The sequence below is a fragment of the Hyla sarda genome, chromosome 8, assembly GCF_029499605.1.
Source record: "Hyla sarda isolate aHylSar1 chromosome 8, aHylSar1.hap1, whole genome shotgun sequence".
Taxonomy (NCBI): domain Eukaryota; kingdom Metazoa; phylum Chordata; class Amphibia; order Anura; family Hylidae; genus Hyla; species Hyla sarda.
In genome coordinates this window covers 23819185-23837799 of record NC_079196.1, presented here as the reverse complement: position 1 = coordinate 23837799, position 18615 = coordinate 23819185, and the positions used below count along the sequence as shown (strand labels likewise).

Genomic DNA, 18615 nt, shown 5'->3' with positions numbered 1-18615 from the left:
CTGCGGTGTATATAGTAGTATATAGCAGTGTATACAGATACTGGAAGCCTGTGCTAGCATTTCTCCTGCAGTGTATATAGTAGTATATAGCAGTGTATACGGATACTGGAAGCCTGTGCTAGCATTTCTCCTGCGGTGTATATAGTAGTATATAGCAGTGTATACAGATACTGGAAGCCTGTGCTAGCATTTCTCCTGCGGTGTATATAGTAGTATATAGCAGTGTATACGGATACTGGAAGCCTGTGCTAGCATTTCTCCTGCGGTGTATATAGTAGTATATAGCAGTGTATACAGATACTGGAAGCCTGTGCTAGCATTTCTCCTGCGGAGTATATAGTAGTATATAGCAGTGTATACGGATACTGGAAGCCTGTGCTAGCATTTCTCCTGCGGTGTATATAGTAGTATATAGCAGTGTATACGGATACTGGAAGCCTGTGCTAGCATTTCTCCTGCGGTGTATATAGTAGTATATAGCAGTGTATACGGATACTGGAAGCCTGTGCTAGCATTTCTCCTGCGGTGTATATAGTAGTATATAGCAGTGTATACAGATACTGGAAGCCTGTGCTAGCATTTCTCCTGCGGTGTATATAGTAGTATATAGCAGTGTATACGGATACTGGAAGCCTGTGCTAGCATTTCTCCTGCGGTGTATATAGTAGTATATAGCAGTGTATATGGATAGTGGAAGCCTGTGCTAGCATTTCTCCTGCGGTGTATATAGTAGTATATAGCAGTGTTTACAGATACTGGAAGCCTGTGCTAACATTTCTCCTGCGGTGTATATAGTAATATATAGCAGTGTATACGGATACTGGAAGCCTGTGCTAGCATTTCTCCTGCGGTGTATATAGTAGTATATAGCAGTGTATATGGATACTGGAAGCCTGTGCTAGCATTTCTCCTGCGGTGTATATAGTAGTATATAGCAGTGTATACGGATACTGGAAGCCTGTGCTAGCATTTCTGCAATTTGGGAGACATAGCTTACGTAACACACTATACTCTGCTGCATTGCATTGTGGGAAATGTTTCCCCATTTGTTGTACTATTGATTATTGCGTATTCCTGCACGTGTATTGTGTATTTAAAGAGGCAGTGAGATGCTATATAAATTTAGGTTTATCAAGAAATAAAGTATTACCAGTCCATGGGGTTAGGAACACTTGGACATACAGGATTCCTATACAGGGAGGGCAGGTTAATCCTCCCTGTCAGGTTATCAGATTAGATGGAAATAATCCAGTGGTTCCTCCTGGGCCGTCATTAAGGCTTATTTATCATAAATGACACAGATTAGGAAATCTGCAGATCTTGGCAGCAAGGATGGAAAAAATATGTCTGGAAAGCAACCTCAAAGGTAAAGCTACAGGATTATGAGATCAAAATCTGTAATTCATATATTTATATATACATGTCATTATATGTACGGTGTCCATTTTAGTACATCATCAGTGGTCAGCCGTACCTCCGTCCTCCGTCAGGCAAAACAGCGTCCCGCCTCCTCCCTCGGACCAAACCCCGTCAGGCATCAGCCGCAACTCCCTCCTCCCTCCTATGTCATCCTAAAGTCTCTCATCCAAAACTCCGTCATCCTAAAGTCTCTCATCCAAAACTCTGTCATCCGTCAGACGAAAAACCTTCCTGCAGTGTAGCAGAGCAGAGTCAGTGTTGGCTCTCTGCTATACGGGTTCTGCTGTACATGCTATTCAATGTCGGCTCTGCTATACAGTGCTGTGCAGCGTCAGCTCTGCTATACATGCTGTGCAGTGTCGGCTCTGCTATGCAGCAGGAAGTTACGTCTGAGGGAGAATCGTCTGAGGCATGACAGCGTTTTGGATGAGGGACTTTCGGATGAGGGAGTTGTGGCTGAAGGATGACAGCAATTGGTGTGAGGGAGGAGACGGGAAGCTGTTTTGCCTGAAGGAGGACGGAGTTGCGGATGACGACTGATGGCAATTGGTCCGAGGGAGGAGGAGAGACGCTGTTTTGCCTGACGGAGAACGGAGGTACAGCTGACGATGTCCTAAAATGGACACTATAATATATATAGTAATGGCTGTCTACGCCAGCTGGGAGTTGTAGTTTTGCAACAGCTGGAGACACACTATTTAGAAAACAACACAATAGGGGCTCTATAAATATGTAGGTAAGAGCGCCTCCTACAGGCAGCTTCTTGCCACAAAAAGCATCTCTCGCTCTGGAGGGCCTATCCTGTATTACACAGCCATCATTAGGATTTAAATGGACACTGTGCAATACTTCATTTCACCTGTGGTGGCGCTGCATAAAAACACAATTATTTTCCAAATTTTCCTACAGATTACAGGAGATTGTTGGGGAGCCCCAGCTAGGGGATACTTTCTGATCAGATTTTTGTTCAGGAACCCTTCTGACAAGTAGGAATTGTCCAAATAAATGGGGGACTGCTTCTCTATAAGATTAGACAATAGTTGTAAGAACTGCAGAATTTTTGGAAATATTTTAAAGCGGTAAAAAATCAAATAAACTGGTGCCAGTACGTTATACAGATTTGTAAATGACTTCTATTTAAAAATATTAACCTAAAAAATAGTAACCTAAGTACTTATCAGCTGCTGTATACTACAGAGGAAGTTGTGTAATTCTTTCCAGTCTGACCACAGTGCTCTCTGCTGACACCTCTGTCCGTCTCAGGAACTGTCCAGAGCAGGAGAGGTTTGCTATAGGGATTTGCTTCTGCACTGGACAGTTCCTGACACGGACAGAGGTGTCAGCAGAGAGCACTGTGGTCAGACTGGAAAGAACGACACAACTTCCTCTGGAGCATTCAGCAGCTGATAAGTACTTGAAGGGTCAATATTTTTAAATAGAAGTAATTTACTAATCTGTATAACTTTCTGGCACCGGTTGATGTTAAAAAAAAATAATAATAATTTTCCACGGAGTACCCCTTTGGCTCTTATTTTTTTGTTTTGTTATACAAATAACACAATTTATTATTGTTGATTTTTATTACTCATCTAATGACACATCTCTGGGGTAGAGACGTTCTTTAACTATTGGATACATAATGTGAATTCTCTTTAGTTTATATGTATTTGTGTTATTTTTTTGCAGCCGCTTTTATGTTTTTCCCACATGACTAAGAGTTTGTTGATAACCGCACCTGGCACCTTGTAAATAATGACTGGAATATTCATAAAATGCTAATTCTCTTCATCAACTCTATTAGCCAAGTTTTTAACGGGAGCGTCAGCGGGGTTAATGTTTGGTGAACAGATTCTATTTTTTGATGCATAGACACATATTTATACCCCCCAAAAAATGGCATAATTTTAATGAATACTTCTATAATACGACATATACCGGACTAGGCCACATGGCAGATCAAGGGCACACAGGGTGCATTATGGGCCCAGAATGGTCTATCGACAACATATTCAGGATTCATGTGATATGGGTACCCAAATGGTTTTTAACATCAGGGGTGTACAATTAAAGGGGTACTCCACTGGCCAGCGTTTGGAAGTGTTCCAAAGCTGTCTTAGCGCTGTAGGGGTCAGCCATGCCCCTTGTGATGTCATGGCCACGCCCCCTCGATGCAAGTCAATGGGAGGGGGCGTGACTGCGTCACGCCCCCTCCCGTTGACTTGCATCGAGGAGGCGTGACCATGACGTCACGAGGGGCTTGGCCAATCCCCGCAGCGTGAAAATGTATTTATTTATTTTATTTATTTATTTATTTATATAGCGCCTACAGATTCCGCAGCGCTTATGAAAACAGGGTTTTGGCCAGTGGAGTACCCCTTTAATATAGAGAGGGGGTCCAATCTAGGTTGGTCTCCTCTCCATTTTCATAGGTGGTCTCCATAGGTGATGCAATGATAGAAAACAAAGGAGAACATGGGACAGGGTCACTAGGACCTCCTACCCTGGGTGGTTAGGGTGGTAGGTGTCAAGCCGCTTCTGAAAGGGGCATCATTTTTATTTTTGCTATTGAGCGGCCCATCCTAGGTGTGCACGAAGCCTTATGAATTCCATGATGAAATACTTGCAGAGTTTTGTAAAGTAGCAACATCCCCAACAGTGGTGTACATAGAAGTAAGGGGGTCCCATAGCAAATAGCAAAATAGGCCTCCTATTATGGCGTCTGATTTTACCCCCACAGGACAGAAGGGTTGGGTGTTTATTTCCCCTTAATTTCCATGACCCATTGGTCTATACCCACCTACAAAGGGGTTCTCCTGGTGCCAGAAAGTTAAACAGATTTGTAAATCACTTCTATTAAAAAATCTTAATCCTTCCAGTACTTTTTAGGGGCTGTATACTAAAGAGAAATCCAAAAAAGAAATGCATTTCCTCTGATGTCATGCGCTCTCTGCTGACCTCTGCTGTCCATTTTAGGAACTGTCCAGAGCAGCATATGTTTGCTATGGGGATTTTCTCCTATTCTGAACAGTTCCTAAAATGGTCAGCAGAGGTCAGCAGAGAGCACTGTGGTCATGACATCAGAGGAAATGCATTTCATTTTTGGATTTCTCTTTAGTATACAGCCCCTAAAAAGTACTGGAAGGATTAAGATTTTTTAAAAGAAGTGATTTACAAATCTGTTTAATTTTCTGGCACCAGTTGATTAAAAAAAAAAAAAAAAAAAAAGTTTTCCATGGGAGTACCCCTTTAATTTGCTGACAATGCAGTTTCCTGGAGAGAGGGGTTCTGTGCAGTTTCCTACCAATAGGAATTAGACCAACCAGGATGGGGCCCCTTCTCTCAATGGGCCCCAGAGCAGCGACATGGTCTGCCACTATGGTACATACACCCTTGATCTCCAAAGTCCCTTGGCTAGTGCCCCTTACTTGCCTGTCCTGAGAAGACTTATCTGCCAACATGTAGCACAGGAAGAGGAAGTTACAAATAAGGATCTGATTAACCCTTTCAGATAATCATCTTTCTCTAGGAGATCCAATTTTGCGTTAAAGGGGAACGCAGGTGGAAAACTTTTTATTTTTTATTTTTTTATTTTTAATGTACTGGTGCAAGAAAAGTAAACAGATTTGTAATTTACTTCTATTAAAAAATCTTTACCCTTCCAGTACTTTTAAGCAGCTGTATGCTACAGAGGAAATTATTTTCTTTTTGAATTTCTTTTTTGTCTTGACCACAGTGCTCTCTGCTGACACCTGATGCCCGTTATCAGGAATTGTCCAGAGCAGGAGAAAATCCCCATAGCAAACCTATGTTGCTCTGGACAGTTCCTAATACAAGCATCAGGTGTCAGCAGAGAGCACTGTGGACTAGACAAAAAAGAAATTCAAAAAGAAAAGAATTTCCTGTGGGGCATACAGCTGCTTAAAAGTACTGGAAGGGTAAAGATTTTTTGATAGAAATAATTTAAAAATCTGTTTCTGGCACCAGTTGATTTAAAAAAAAAAAAAAAAAAATGTTTTCCACCGCAGTACCCCTTTAAGAACACTATAGCTGATTGGCACTGTGATGCCGGCCTCTTTTTAGGGAGTTGTTGGCCCTGTTATGATGTTCTGTAACTGTCTGGATCTGTTTGGGATACCTGGCACTGTTATGGGGCCCTATGACCACATGTCTCTGTTTGGGGTGAATGATGGATACCTGGCACTGTTATGGGGCCCTATGACCACATGTCTATGTTTGGGGGGAATGATGGATACCTGGCACTGTTATGGGGCCCTATGACCATATGTCTCTGTTTGGGGTGAATGATGGTTACCTGGCAATGTTATGGGGCCCTATGACCATATGTCTCTGTTTGGGGTGAATGATGGTTACCTGGCACGGTTATGGGGCCCTATGACCATATGTCTCTGTTTGGTGTGAATGATGGTTACCTGGCACTGTTATGGGGCCCTATGACCACATGTCTCTGTTTGGTGTGAATGATGGTTACCTGGCACTGTTATGGAGTCCTATGACTGCCTGGCTCTATTTGGGGGCAAACCTTAGTTAACTGGCACGGTTCTGGGGTTCTGGGCCACTTTTGTCAATCTGTACTGATATGGTAGCACCATGGCTAATGCTTTTTCTGGGGTATTTTGGCTTGCACCGTTATGGAGGTACTGTGGCTGTCAAGATCTTTTACAAGGGCATTGCTACGGGGGCATACACATATTGCAACTGAGGGAACATGTATTTTGTATTAGGGTCCAATCTATGCCTTTAAAGGGGTACTCCGGTGGAAAAAAAATGTTTTTTAAGTCAACTAGTGCCAGAAAGTTATACAGATTTGTAAATTACTTCTATATAAAAATCTTAACGCTTCCAGTACTTATCAGCTGCTGTATGCTCCAGATGAGGTTGTGTAGTTCTGACCACAGTGTTCTCTGCTGCCACCTCTGTCCATATCAGGAAGTGTCCAGAGCAGGAGAGGCTTATCATGGGGATTTTCTCTGCTCTGGCCAGTTCCTGACATGGACAGAGGTGTCAGCAGTAGTGTTGAGCGGTATAGGCCATATTCGAATTCGCGAATATTCACGAATATATGGACGAATATTCGTCATATGTTCGCGAATATTCGCATATTCGTTATATTCTCGTTTTATTTTCGCATATGCGAACATCCGAATATACGAAAATTTACGTATGCGAAAATTTACGTATGCGAAAATTCACATATGCGAAAATTCACATGTTAAAAATTGCATATCCAAAATTAGCAAACGCGACAATTCGCATATGCGAAAATTAGCATATGCTAATATTCGCATATGCGAATTTTGCGCGCCAGTCTCACACAGTAGTATTACAGCCTTCTTTACACCACACAAGCTGGAAGCAGAGAGGGATGATCACTGTGATGTGTACTGTGAAAAAAATGAATAAATAAAAAAAAAAACGAATATTCGTAATTACGAATATATAGCGCTATATTCGCGAAATTCGCGAATTCGCGAATATGCGATATTCGCGAATAATATTCGAATTGCGAATATTCGCAAGCAACACTAGTCAGCAGAGAGCACTGTGGTCAGACTGGAAAGAACTTAATAATAATAATAATTTATTTCTATAGCGCCTACAGATTCCGCAGCGCTTACTTCACAACTTCCTCTGGAGCATACAGCAGCTGATAAGTACTGGAAGGATTAAGATTTTTACATAAAAGTAACTTACAAATGTGTTTAACTTTAAGGCACCAGTTGGTTTGAAAACATCTTTTTGTTTCTCTGGAGTACCCCTTTAAGGGGCACTGTGATTCCAGCTACTGAAATGCACACAGTGTTTGCTGGCAGAAATGTTAAGTGGCACTCATCCTGGCACTATAGCAGGGCATCTAAAAGAAGTGCGTGGTGCCAGATAGAAATATTTGACGGCAAGCTCTGAAAAAGCGACAATTTCATCACAGTAACTAATGAGTGTCAGCCTGGAAACGGAACGTCTCCAGAGCGCGGAGCGCTATATCTCCATCCTCAGAGACTTGACATTAAGAAACGATTAGAAGCCAAGAATGTAATAACTCTGCAGTCTAGACCAGTCTTTTCCAACCAGTGTGCCTCCAGCTGTTGCAAAACTACAACTCCCAGCATGCCCGGACAGCCGAAGGCTGTCCGGGCATGCTGGGAGTTGTAGTTTTGCAACAGCTGGAGGCACACTGATTGGCAAAGACTGGTCTAGACGATATATATGGGAATGACTCAGCCGCCGGTACCTGTGACGTTTGTCCCATCCGAGCGCTGGCACCACACCGTCCTCTTATTGTCCATCCAGGGGCTCATCTTCCACCAGTATCGGAAACACTTTCCCCCTGCGAGTAAACACACAAGCAGCATCAGAATCACCTGTGGATTATTGTCTTTCCTCTTCTTCCAAACCCTCAGCTGTCGGTGACTAATTGCTCGAATTATATGGAACCGACAGACTTGATCTGGGGGGGGGGGGGATATAAAATATAATTCCGGTGGAGTTGAACGCTGAGTAAATACCGCGCGGGAGCCAAATAGGTGCAAAAAGCTTCTAATGCGCAGCCAGGTTCCTGGATTTTTAATAAACACTAAGTGAGGCCGAGAGAGTCCCTGAAATGTATGCCAGCCATTATTACGGGCCGCGCGCTGCCAAGTTCTGCCTCTCAGCTGCTGCTTTCGCTGCCAAGTCTGCCTCCGTAGGAATTGTGGCAATAAATACTTTGACAACTTTAAGTGCTTCTAATAAGACATGGGGGGGTGGGCAATGGAATATAAGCTACATATATGTGCTCCTTGTAGTACACATTAGGATCCAGCGGGAGCAGTGTCTGACTTTATATAGGCTTAGGTGGGGTTTTCTCGGCCACTCTTGGCCTCATTTTTCATTCACCAGAACAGTGTTTGCCTACCAGGGTGCCTCCAGCTGTTGCAAAAAGGCTGTCCGTGCATGCTGGGAGTTGTAGTTTTGCAACAGCTGAAGGCACCCTGGTTAAAAAAACACTACTTCAAAAAAAAAAAAAAAAAAAAGCCAGAAGAACCCCCTAGATCACAAGTCCTCAACCCAGTCCTTAAAGGGGTACTCCACTGGAAAAAAAAATTTGTTTTAATCAGCTGGTTCCAGAAAGTTAAACAGATTTGTAAATTACTTCTATTTAAAAATCTTAAACCTTCCAGTACTTATCAGCTGCTGTATATTGGTTGGGAAACACTGGTCTGGAAGAAGAAAGCCAGTCCTCAAGGCCACCAACACAGTCCAGTTCTCCTATTTCAATGGAGTAATGGACAGAACATGGAATGTTGGGTGGACCTTATGGACTGGGGGGGGGGGGACCTCTGGGCCTAGATTACAGCACCTTGGCATCCCAGATTTTTTTTTATGGGGGGGGGGGGGGGGGGTCATAGAGAACCTATTATAACCCAAGACAATAATGAGATCTCAGTTTGTAATGAAAAGTCACTTTAAGTCTAAGTCTCCACTTGGTTTTTTGCACTGCGTTTTTAGGGATTAAAAAAACGCCTGAAAAATCACCAGTGCAAGTGACGTCATCATGCGTTTTTTCTGGCGTTTTGTTCATTTGTGTGGAAATTGCACCTTGGCGTTTTTTTTTTTGGTACCCAAAATTTCTTGGGTACCCAAAAAAAAAAAAAAAAAAAAAGGATGCAGCAGTGCTGGAATTTTTTTATTAAACGCAATGTATATATTTTATAACCCAATTTTTATTATTTTTTAATATTAAGTGTGTGATTCACTTTTTTTTTAAATACATTTTTAAAATTTTTTATGTAGTACTACTACTCCCAGCATGGAACAGACTGTTCCATGCTGGGAGTGAAAGTACCTGTACTATAGACATATATCGTCCATAATATAGCAGAGAAGCGAGCGGGTCTATACATCGCTCGCCTCTCTGCACTATACTCCGGCCACTGATGTCAACAGAAATTCATATTTCCCACCCAGAGCTGTGATTGGCTGGATGGTTGCAGCCAATCACAGCTCTGAGGAAAAGATGAATGAATGAGTGGCCGGCCCGGAGTATAGTGCAGAGCAGGGATGCGAGTGATGTATACAGCCACTCTGCATCTCTGCTATACACAGGACGATCACAGAGGGTGTCAGTAGTGACATCCACTGTGATGTGTCCTTAAGCAGGCACTACTACTCCAACATGAAGCACACTCTGCTCCATGCTGGGAGCTGTAGTACCTGTATTAATAGACCGATCGCAGCAAGTGTAACTTCGGACACCCGCTTCGATCTGTCTATTAATGCAGGTACTACAGCTCCCAGCATGAGGCAGAGTGTGCTCCATGTTGGGAGTAGTATTACCTGCAGTTATGGAAAGATCACAGCGGGTATCACTCTTGACACCCGCTGTGATGCTCCTGTATAATGTATAGATGCAGTGGCCGCTCTTCTATGGTCCCCTGCACGGCCGTATATATACACGTTATACACATGAGAGCTGTGATTGGCTGGAACCATCTGTCCAATCACAGCTCTACGGGAAATATGAATAAGTGTATATATACGTGAGTGCAGGGGACCATAGAAGAGCGGCCGGCCGCATCTATATATTATACAGGAGAATCGCAATGGGCGAACCGTCTATTAGTACAGGTAGTACTACTCCCATCATGGAACAGTGTGTGAAAAACACACACACAATACATTTTTATAATTGTCGGCTACATTTTTATTTCCCCGCACACATAAATTTAACCCTTTTTTAAAAAGTAATATTTTTTTTTTCCAATAATATACATTTCGTTAGATACAATTTTTTCCTTCACTACTGTATATTTTTGAAAACATTTTTTTAATGGTACCCTACGAAATTTTATTAAAAACAGGTATCTACATCACTTTTTTGGATCGCTAAAGTCCAAAAAAGATTAAAAACCGCCTGCAAAAACGCCAAAGTTAAAATCCACATAGCGTTTTTCTTGGCGTTTTCTCACTCCCATAGACTTCTATTGGAGCAAAACGCACCGATTTTGACAAAAAAACTACAGTTTGAGGGAACTACAGCGTTTTTTTCAAAACGCCAAAGAGCGGTAAAAAACGCAGAAAAAGTGAAAAAACGCCAAAAGGATAAAAAAAAAAAACGCCAAAGTGAAAAAACGCAAAGTGGAATTCAAAATTAGCGATTTCTTATTGACTTACAGCTAACATCTGGCTGCAGCGTTTTTTGACCCAAAAAATGCCATGCGGCAGAATTGGCGTTTTTCCTTGCGTTTTGCAAAAAAAAATAATAAAAAAACAAGTGGAAACTTAGCCTAAAGGGGTATTCCAGGAAAAACCTTTTTTTTTTTTAATCAACTGGCTCCAGAAAGTTAAACAGATTTGTAAATTACTTCTATTTAAAAATCTTAATCCTTCCAATAATTATCAGCTGCTGAAGTTGAGTTGTTCTTTTCGGTCTGGCAACAGTGCTCTCTGCTGACATCTCTGCTTGTCTCGGGAACTGCACAGAGTAGAAGAGGTTTGCTACGGGGATTTGCTTCAACTCTGGACAGTTCCTGAGACAGGTGTCATCAAAGAGCACTTGAGAACAACTCAACTTCAGCAGCTCATAAGTACTGAAAGGATTAAGATTTTTTAATAGAAGTAATTTACAAATCTGCTTAACTTTCTGGAGCCAGTTGAGATATATAAAAAAAAGTTTTTTTCCTGCATAACCCCGTTAAATAGTTAAATGTTTGCACATGATATGTCAAGACCTGAATGGTGTGACCTTACAGTCAGATGCTATAGCAACCATTTGCCCCCACAAGGACTTGTGAGTTTACAAGAAAAAAAAATCCTTTTAGAAAACCGGCGTGCACAACCCCTTCGTGATTATTATTGTGCACACAATGGGATTATTATCAATGGGGTCTTATTTTACACGGTCCCCTTTGTCTATTGATATATTGTTGTGTTGGCTTCTTCTCTTTGCCGCAGCTTCTCCAATATATCACTTATAGGAGTAATGCAGTGTTTTCCAACCAGGGTGCCTCCAGCTGTTGAAAAACTACAACTCCCTGCATGCCCAGACAGCCAACGGCAGCCGTTTGCTGTCTGGGCATGCTGGGAATTATAGTTTTGCAACAACTGGAGACACCCTGGTTGGGAAACACTGGAGTAATCACTAGAATAATACCTATCATCAAGGTCAGTGGTCTCCAAAGCGTGGCACTCCAGATGTTGCAAAACTACAACTCCCAGGATGCGCCGGACAGCCGTTGGCTGTCCGGACAACCTGGGAGTTGTAGTTTTGCAACATCTGGAGGGCCACACTTTGGAGACCACTGACCTAGGTAATCACATTTTGACTGCAAGGATCTCCACCAGCCATTAGAAAAAGGGTCCCTTCCTCCCCCCATAGAAGAATGTAGTCTTTGTCGCACATGCATGCTGTCACTCCATTCACTCTCTATAGCCAATACATTTACAACCACGGTTTAAAGAGGTAATCCGGTGGGAAACATATATATATATATATATATATATATATATATATATATATATATTTTATCAACTGGTGCCAGAAAGTTAAACAGATTTGTAAATTACTTCTATTTAAAAATATTAATCCTTCCAGTAGTTATCAGCTGCTGTATGCTCTAGAGGAAGTTGTGTGGTTATTTCCAGTGTGACCACAGTGCTCTCTGCTGACACATCTGTCCCTGTCAGGAACTATCCAGAGTACAAGCAAATCCCCTTAGCAACAAACCTCTCCTTCTCTGGACAGTTCCTGATACAGACAGAGGTGTCAGCAGAGAGCACCTTGGTCAGACAGGAAAGAACTACACAACTTCTTTTGGAGCATACAGCAGCTAAGTACTGGAAGGATTATGATTTTAAATAGAAGTACCGGTAATTCACAAATCTGTTTAACTTTTTGGCACAAGTTGATAAAAAAAAAAAAAAATATATATATATATATATATATATATATATATATATATATATATATTTAGTTTTCAAACGGAGTACCCCTTTAATTCACAATGGGGAACAAGGGACCCCCAGTTCTTGACTGGTGGGTGTCTCAGCATTGAGACCTCCTCTGACCACAGACTTATCAGCTTATCAGCTAACAGAGGACCTGTCAGCAAGAAAACATGGGTGTAAATCAGCCTGTGCTAGAAAGGGCGAATGATCAGGATTCCAGCTCTTTTTCTTTATTATGCAAATGAGGCTCAAATGCCCAATGGGTGTTCCCCAGCACATCAAGAGCCATAGGGAGTAGTGGATTGTGCTGCTTGTTTAGCCTTCTGATAGTCCGGATAATCTTCAGTCTATATAATATAATGGTGCGATGATATTGGTTCAATGTCCATATATAATATTGAAATGGTATCTTGAAATAGAGTTTTACTTGTTACCCGTTCCTGAAGCTGACTCCTGCCCTGTAGTGCTTGTGCCCGTGTAGGGCTCCGGCTGGTGTGTATGCGCTGGCAAATGCTGAGTGCGGCGGGTCAGGGCTGTACTGGACCCGGTGGATGTCGCACAGTGGTAAGTCCTCTGTGGATGTCGCACATTGGTAAGTCCTCTGTGGATGTCGCACAGTGGTAAGTCCTCTGTGGATGTTGCACATTGGTAAGTCCTCTGTGGATGTCGCACAGTGGTAAGTCCTCTGTGGATGTCGCACAGTGGTAAGTCCTCTGTGGATGTCGCACAGTGGTAAGTCCTCTGTGGATGGCGCACATTGGTAAGTCCTCTGTGGATGTCGCACAGTGGTAAGTCCTCTGTGGATGTCGCACAGTGGTAAGTCCTCTGTGGATGTCGCACAGTGGTAAGTCCTCTGTGGATGCCGCACAGTGGTAAGTCCTCTGTGGATGCCGCACAGTGGTAAGTCCTCTGTGGATGCCGCACAGTGGTAAGTCCTCTGTGGATGTCGCACAGTGGTAAGTCCTCTGTGGATGTCGCACAGTGGTAAGTCCTCTGTGGATGTCGCACATTGATAACTCCCCTGTGGATGTCGCACAGTGGTAAGTCCCCTGTGGATGCCGCACAGTGGTAAGTCCTCTGTGGATGTCGCACAGTGGTAAGTCCTCTGTGGATGTCGCACAGTGGTAAGTCCTCTGTGGATGTCGCACAGTGGTAAGTCCTCTGTGGATGTCGCACAGTGGTAAGTCCTCTGTAGATGTCGCACAGTGGTAAGTCCTCTGTGGATGTCGCACAGTGGTTAGTCCTCTGTAGATGTCGCACAGTGGTAAGTCCTCTGTGGATGTCGCACAGTGGTAAGTCCCCTGTGGATGTCGCACAGTGGTAAGTCCCCTGTGGATGCCGCACAGTGGTAAGTCCCCTGTGGATGTCGCACAGTGGTAAGTCCTCTGTGGATGTCGCACAGTGGTAAGTCCCCTGTGGATGCCGCACAGTGGTAAGTCCCCTGTGGATGTCGCACAGTGGTAAGTCCTCTGTGGATGTCGCACAGTGGTAAGTCCTCTGTGGATGTCGCACAGTGGTAAGTCCCCTGTGGATGTCGCACAGTGGTAAGTCCCCTGTGGATGCCGCACAGTGGTAAGTCCCCTGTCGATGTCGCACAGTGGTAAGTCCTCTGTGGATGTCGCACAGTGGTAAGTCCTCTGTGGATGTCGCACATTGGTAAGTCCTCTGTGGATGTCGCACAGTGGTAAGTCCTCTGTGGATGTCGCACAGTGGTAAGTCCTCTGTGGATGTCGCACATTGGAAAGTCCTCTGTGGATGTCGCACAGTAGTAAGTCCTCTGTGGATGTCGCACAGTGGTAAGTCCTCTGTGGATGTCGCACATTGGTAAGTCCTCTGTGGATGTCGCACAGTGGTAAGTCCTCTGTGGATGTCGCACAGTGGTAAGTCCTCTGTGGATGTCGCACATTGGTAAGTCCTCTGTGGATGTCGCACATTGGTAAGTCCTCTGTGGATGTCGCACAGTGGTAAGTCCTCTGTGGATGCCGCACAGTGGTAAGTCCTCTGTCGATGTCGCACAGTGGTAAGTCCTCTGTGGATGTCGCACAGTGGTAAGTCCTCTGTGGATGTCGCACAGTGGTAAGTCCTCTGTGGATGTCGCACATTGGTAAGTCCTCTGTGGATGTCGCACAGTGGTAAGTCCTCTGTGGATGTCGCACATTGGTAAGTCCTCTGTGGATGTCGCACATTGGTAAGTCCTCTGTAGATGTCGCACAGTGGTAAGTCCTATGTGGATGTCGCACAGTGGTAAGTCCTCTGTGGATGCCGCACAGTGGTAAGTCCTCTGTGGATGTCGCACAGTGGTAAGTCCTCTGTGGATGTCGCACAGTGGTAAGTCCTCTGTGGATGCCGCACAGTGGTAAGTCCTCTGTGGATGCCGCACAGTGGTAAGTCCTCTGTGGATGTCGCACAGTGGTAAGTCCTCTGTGGATGTCGCACAGTGGTAAGTCCTCTGTGGATGTCGCAGAGTGGTAAGTCCTCTGTGGATGTCGCACAGTGGTAAGTCCTCTGTGGATGCCGCACAGTGGTAAGTCCTCTGTGGATGTTGCACAGTGGTAAGTCCTCTGTGGATGCCGCACAGTGGTAAGTCCTCTGTGGATGTCGCACAGTGGTAAGTCCTCTGTGGATGTCGCACAGTGGTAAGTCCTCTGTGGATGTCGCACAGTGGTAAGTCCTCTGTGGATGTCGCACAGTGGTAAGTCCTCTGTGGATGCCGCACAGTGGTAAGTCCTCTGTGGATGTCGCACAGTGGTAAGTCCTCTGTGGATGTCGCACAGTGGTAAGTCCTCTGTGGATGCCGCACAGTGGTAAGTCCTCTGTGGATGCCGCACAGTGGTAAGTCCTCTGTGGATGTCGCACAGTGGTAAGTCCTCTGTGGATGTCGCACAGTGGTAAGTCCTCTGTGGATGTCGCACAGTGGTAAGTCCTCTGTGGATGCCGCACAGTGGTAAGTCCTCTGTGGATGTTGCACAGTGGTAAGTCCTCTGTGGATGTCGCACAGTGGTGGCGTCTGACGTCAGTTGGGAGAAAGTATCAGTGGTAGATGGATCGCAGGAGCGGCAGTGACAGCCGGAGATCGCAATAGCACGGCAAGTGGATCTCTAAGTAGATGGATCTCAGGAATGGTAAGTTGGTAGATGGATAGCAAGTGATTGGAAAAGGTGATAAAACACAAATTCCGGGCTCTCAGAGGCTGGCGAACCATATATACACTATGGCTTCCGATGCGTCTTTTGAGGTATCAGGCTAAACGCGTTTCAGGGTGCCCGGGCAATTAGCACTCGACCCCTTCTTCAGTAGCTATGTGCTGGCAAACGCTGAGTGCGGCGGGTCCAGACTACGTTGGACCCGCCGCACTCAGCGTTTGCCAGCGCATACAGACCAGCTCTGCCCGGGCACAAGCACTACAGCGCAGGAGTCAGCATCAGGAACGGGTAACAAGTAAAACTCTATTTCACGATACCATTTCAATATTATACATGGACATTGAACCAATATCATCGCACCATTATATTATATAGACTGAAGATTATCCGGACTATCAGAAGGCTAAACAAGCAGCACAATCCACTGCTCCCTATGGTTGGGAATGTATTAATATTTTATTAATACTATATTGATTTTATATTACTTTGTAAGTTATATGCAGCTTAATCTATTCCTCCGGCAAGGGCCCTTTGTGTGGAATTTGTGCACTATACTGTACTATACTGTATATGTAATTTTATCAAACAAAATAAAAAGCATGTTTATTTGACGCACGGTCTTAGAGATATAAAAGTATATTTAGTCCTCTACTTTCCTCGAGGTTTGGTCATTTTTTTCATACAATTCCTGAATTATTGAATTTCTGTACTTATCAGCTGCTGTATGCTCCACAGGAAGTTCTTTTCTTTTTGAATTTCTTTTCTGTCTGACCACAGTGCTCTCTGCTGACACCTCTGTCCATGTTATAAACTGTCCGGAGCAGGAGAGGTTTGCTACGCGGATTTGCTCCTACTCTGCACAGTTCCTAAAATGGACAGAGTTGTCAGCAGAGAGCACTGTGGTCAAACAGAGAGGAAATTCAAAAAGAAAAGAACTTCCTGTGAAGCATACAGCAGCTGATAAGTACAGGAAGGATTAAGATTTTTAATAGAAGTAATTTACAAATCTGTTTAACTTTCTGGCATCAGTTGAATAAAAAAAAAATGTTTCAATGAAAACTTAGCTGCAGAACCACACCCAACCTGGAAACAGACAGGAGCCATTTTTGAAAGAAATTAGCTCTATTTTTATATTCCTGGATAACCCCTTTAAAAGCTTGCAGCTTGCAGAAATCTTTTGTTCCAAATGAAAAGAAGATTCCAGCAAGGTCTTATGAACTTCAGACTTTATGCATACATGAAAAGTGCACGTACGGGCACTGCGGTAAAACCTCACGAAGGTACCAACATGCTTTGAAAACTTCATGCACAAGACCTCGCTGTAATCCCTTTTCTCATTTGAGTTACTATGAGCCTTAGCTGAGGCTGTTCCGTGCTGAAAGCGAGTGGACCAGGTGTGAATAAATGGGGTGGTGCTGGAATCTACCTTTTTGTGAAAAGTTTTGATTGGTTGAGCTCTGTACTGAGACCCCCACAGATGGCTAGATACATCCAGGAGAAGTGCGTGGTCTCCTGCAATTAGTGAAGTGTACTGCTGCTTGTTTTACTGGGCTGGATCTAGTGGTCTGTGGGGGTCTCAGCACTGAGACCCTGACCGATCAAAACTTTTGACAAGTTATAATTTAAGCCCTATCCTTTAGGACTTTTAAAGGAGAGGGTTTATGCTATTCTTTGGCACAAAAAAAACTACGATTTATTGTAATACACAACATGTTTCCAGGTTTCAATGCCTCTTAATCAGATGTACATCTGATGATGAGGTACTGATACCTCGAAACTGGTTGTGTTACAATAAATATTCTGTATTTTATTTATGACTTCAGTGTGAGTTGAGAAGTGATCTGTGCAGAGTGATCCTGGTTCTTTTCTATACTTTACCATTTGAATACTCAGCACAGTCAAGCTCCTTGTCCAGGAAGTCTGCACCACAATAAGATATGTCCTATGTGCAATTATAAGTTCACAAGGGGAAAATCGCTCTTTTTTTCACGTTATTGCCCTATGGGAAGCTCTATCGCATTTTTTATCTGCTAGATTACACATGGATATTGGTTACGTTTAAAATGCCCCAAAAATGAGCAATCAACTTGGACTAAAAGGGTGGGATTCCCATGCAGTAATATGGACCAAAGCTGTTATGATAGGAGAATTCCTTTAAATTATTTAGATGGGCACTATCAGAATCAAACACCATTTACATGCTGTACATCTTGGCAAAACATTTACCTTTCTAATATACTTCATAAAAAATGTATCTCCTTTTTATAGAAATCATAGCTTATATAAAAAATAAAATAAATAAAAGACCACTAGGGGTCCCCATATCATCAAAAACATAATCCTGTCTGGCTGCAGCATCATCTTTGTCCAGGCTGAAGCATAGGCAGGGACAAAGTCCAGGAAGTGAGGGCAAGACTAGCACTCTTCTGTGCTCACTCCTGTCCTATCAGACTGCAGCATGAAAATAGAGAGGAAGGGGTTACAGAGCAGCCATCAGTGATGCACAGCAGACTCAGGGAGGAAGTGACAGCATGGAGAGTGAGGGCGGGCTCAGTGCTTGCCTCGGAAACACCCCTTCCTGAGCAGTGGATGTCGAAAAGAGAGAGCAGCAGAACACAGAGATTTTTTTTTGTCAAATATAGAAGCTAGATCTGGTGAGTAACATATAGAAGCATTATTGTTTTTTTTTTTTTTTTTCTGTGATAGGTCAGGTACGCTTTAACATTGCTATTTATTGTAAATTAACCTGTGCATGGTCGAGTCTCAATGATTGGCCTTGGGCAGTTTTCCTGGTTCTCAGGGGACTGTACAATGAAGGTTCTAGATCGGGTCTGGCGACCACTGGCTTCAAAACTGCGTCCATCGATGCAGGCGACCTGGCAGGAGCTCCACTGCGACCAATCGGTGAGATGACAGTCACCTAAAACACGGGCACAGGAGAGAGCGGGTATGATTATTATGGTAACGTCCGTGCGCCAGAGCCTGATATCATGTAATCTAAAAATGTCAGTGAACAGAGAAGCATGGTACTTGGAGTAATGATACACCAGGGACGTGACCCACTCTGCGGAAATGCATACGGCGGCTCCTTTTTATGCAAAGTTGCATACAT

General features: G+C 43.6%; 1 protein-coding gene across 7 annotated transcripts in view; it reads right to left on the bottom strand.

The window, feature by feature from the left end:
• THSD7B (thrombospondin type 1 domain containing 7B) overlaps positions 1-18615 on the bottom strand; it is a 567277-nt gene that overhangs the window by 18300 nt on the left and 530362 nt on the right. For all 7 annotated transcript variants that reach the window (XM_056535831.1, XM_056535826.1, XM_056535830.1 and 4 more), the window contains 2 exons: positions 18250-18423; positions 7667-7762 (listed from right to left, as the gene is read on the bottom strand). In XM_056535831.1, coding sequence (XP_056391806.1) covers positions 7667-7762; positions 18250-18423 — 270 coding nt within the window. The remainder of the gene's footprint in view (positions 1-7666; positions 7763-18249; positions 18424-18615) is intronic.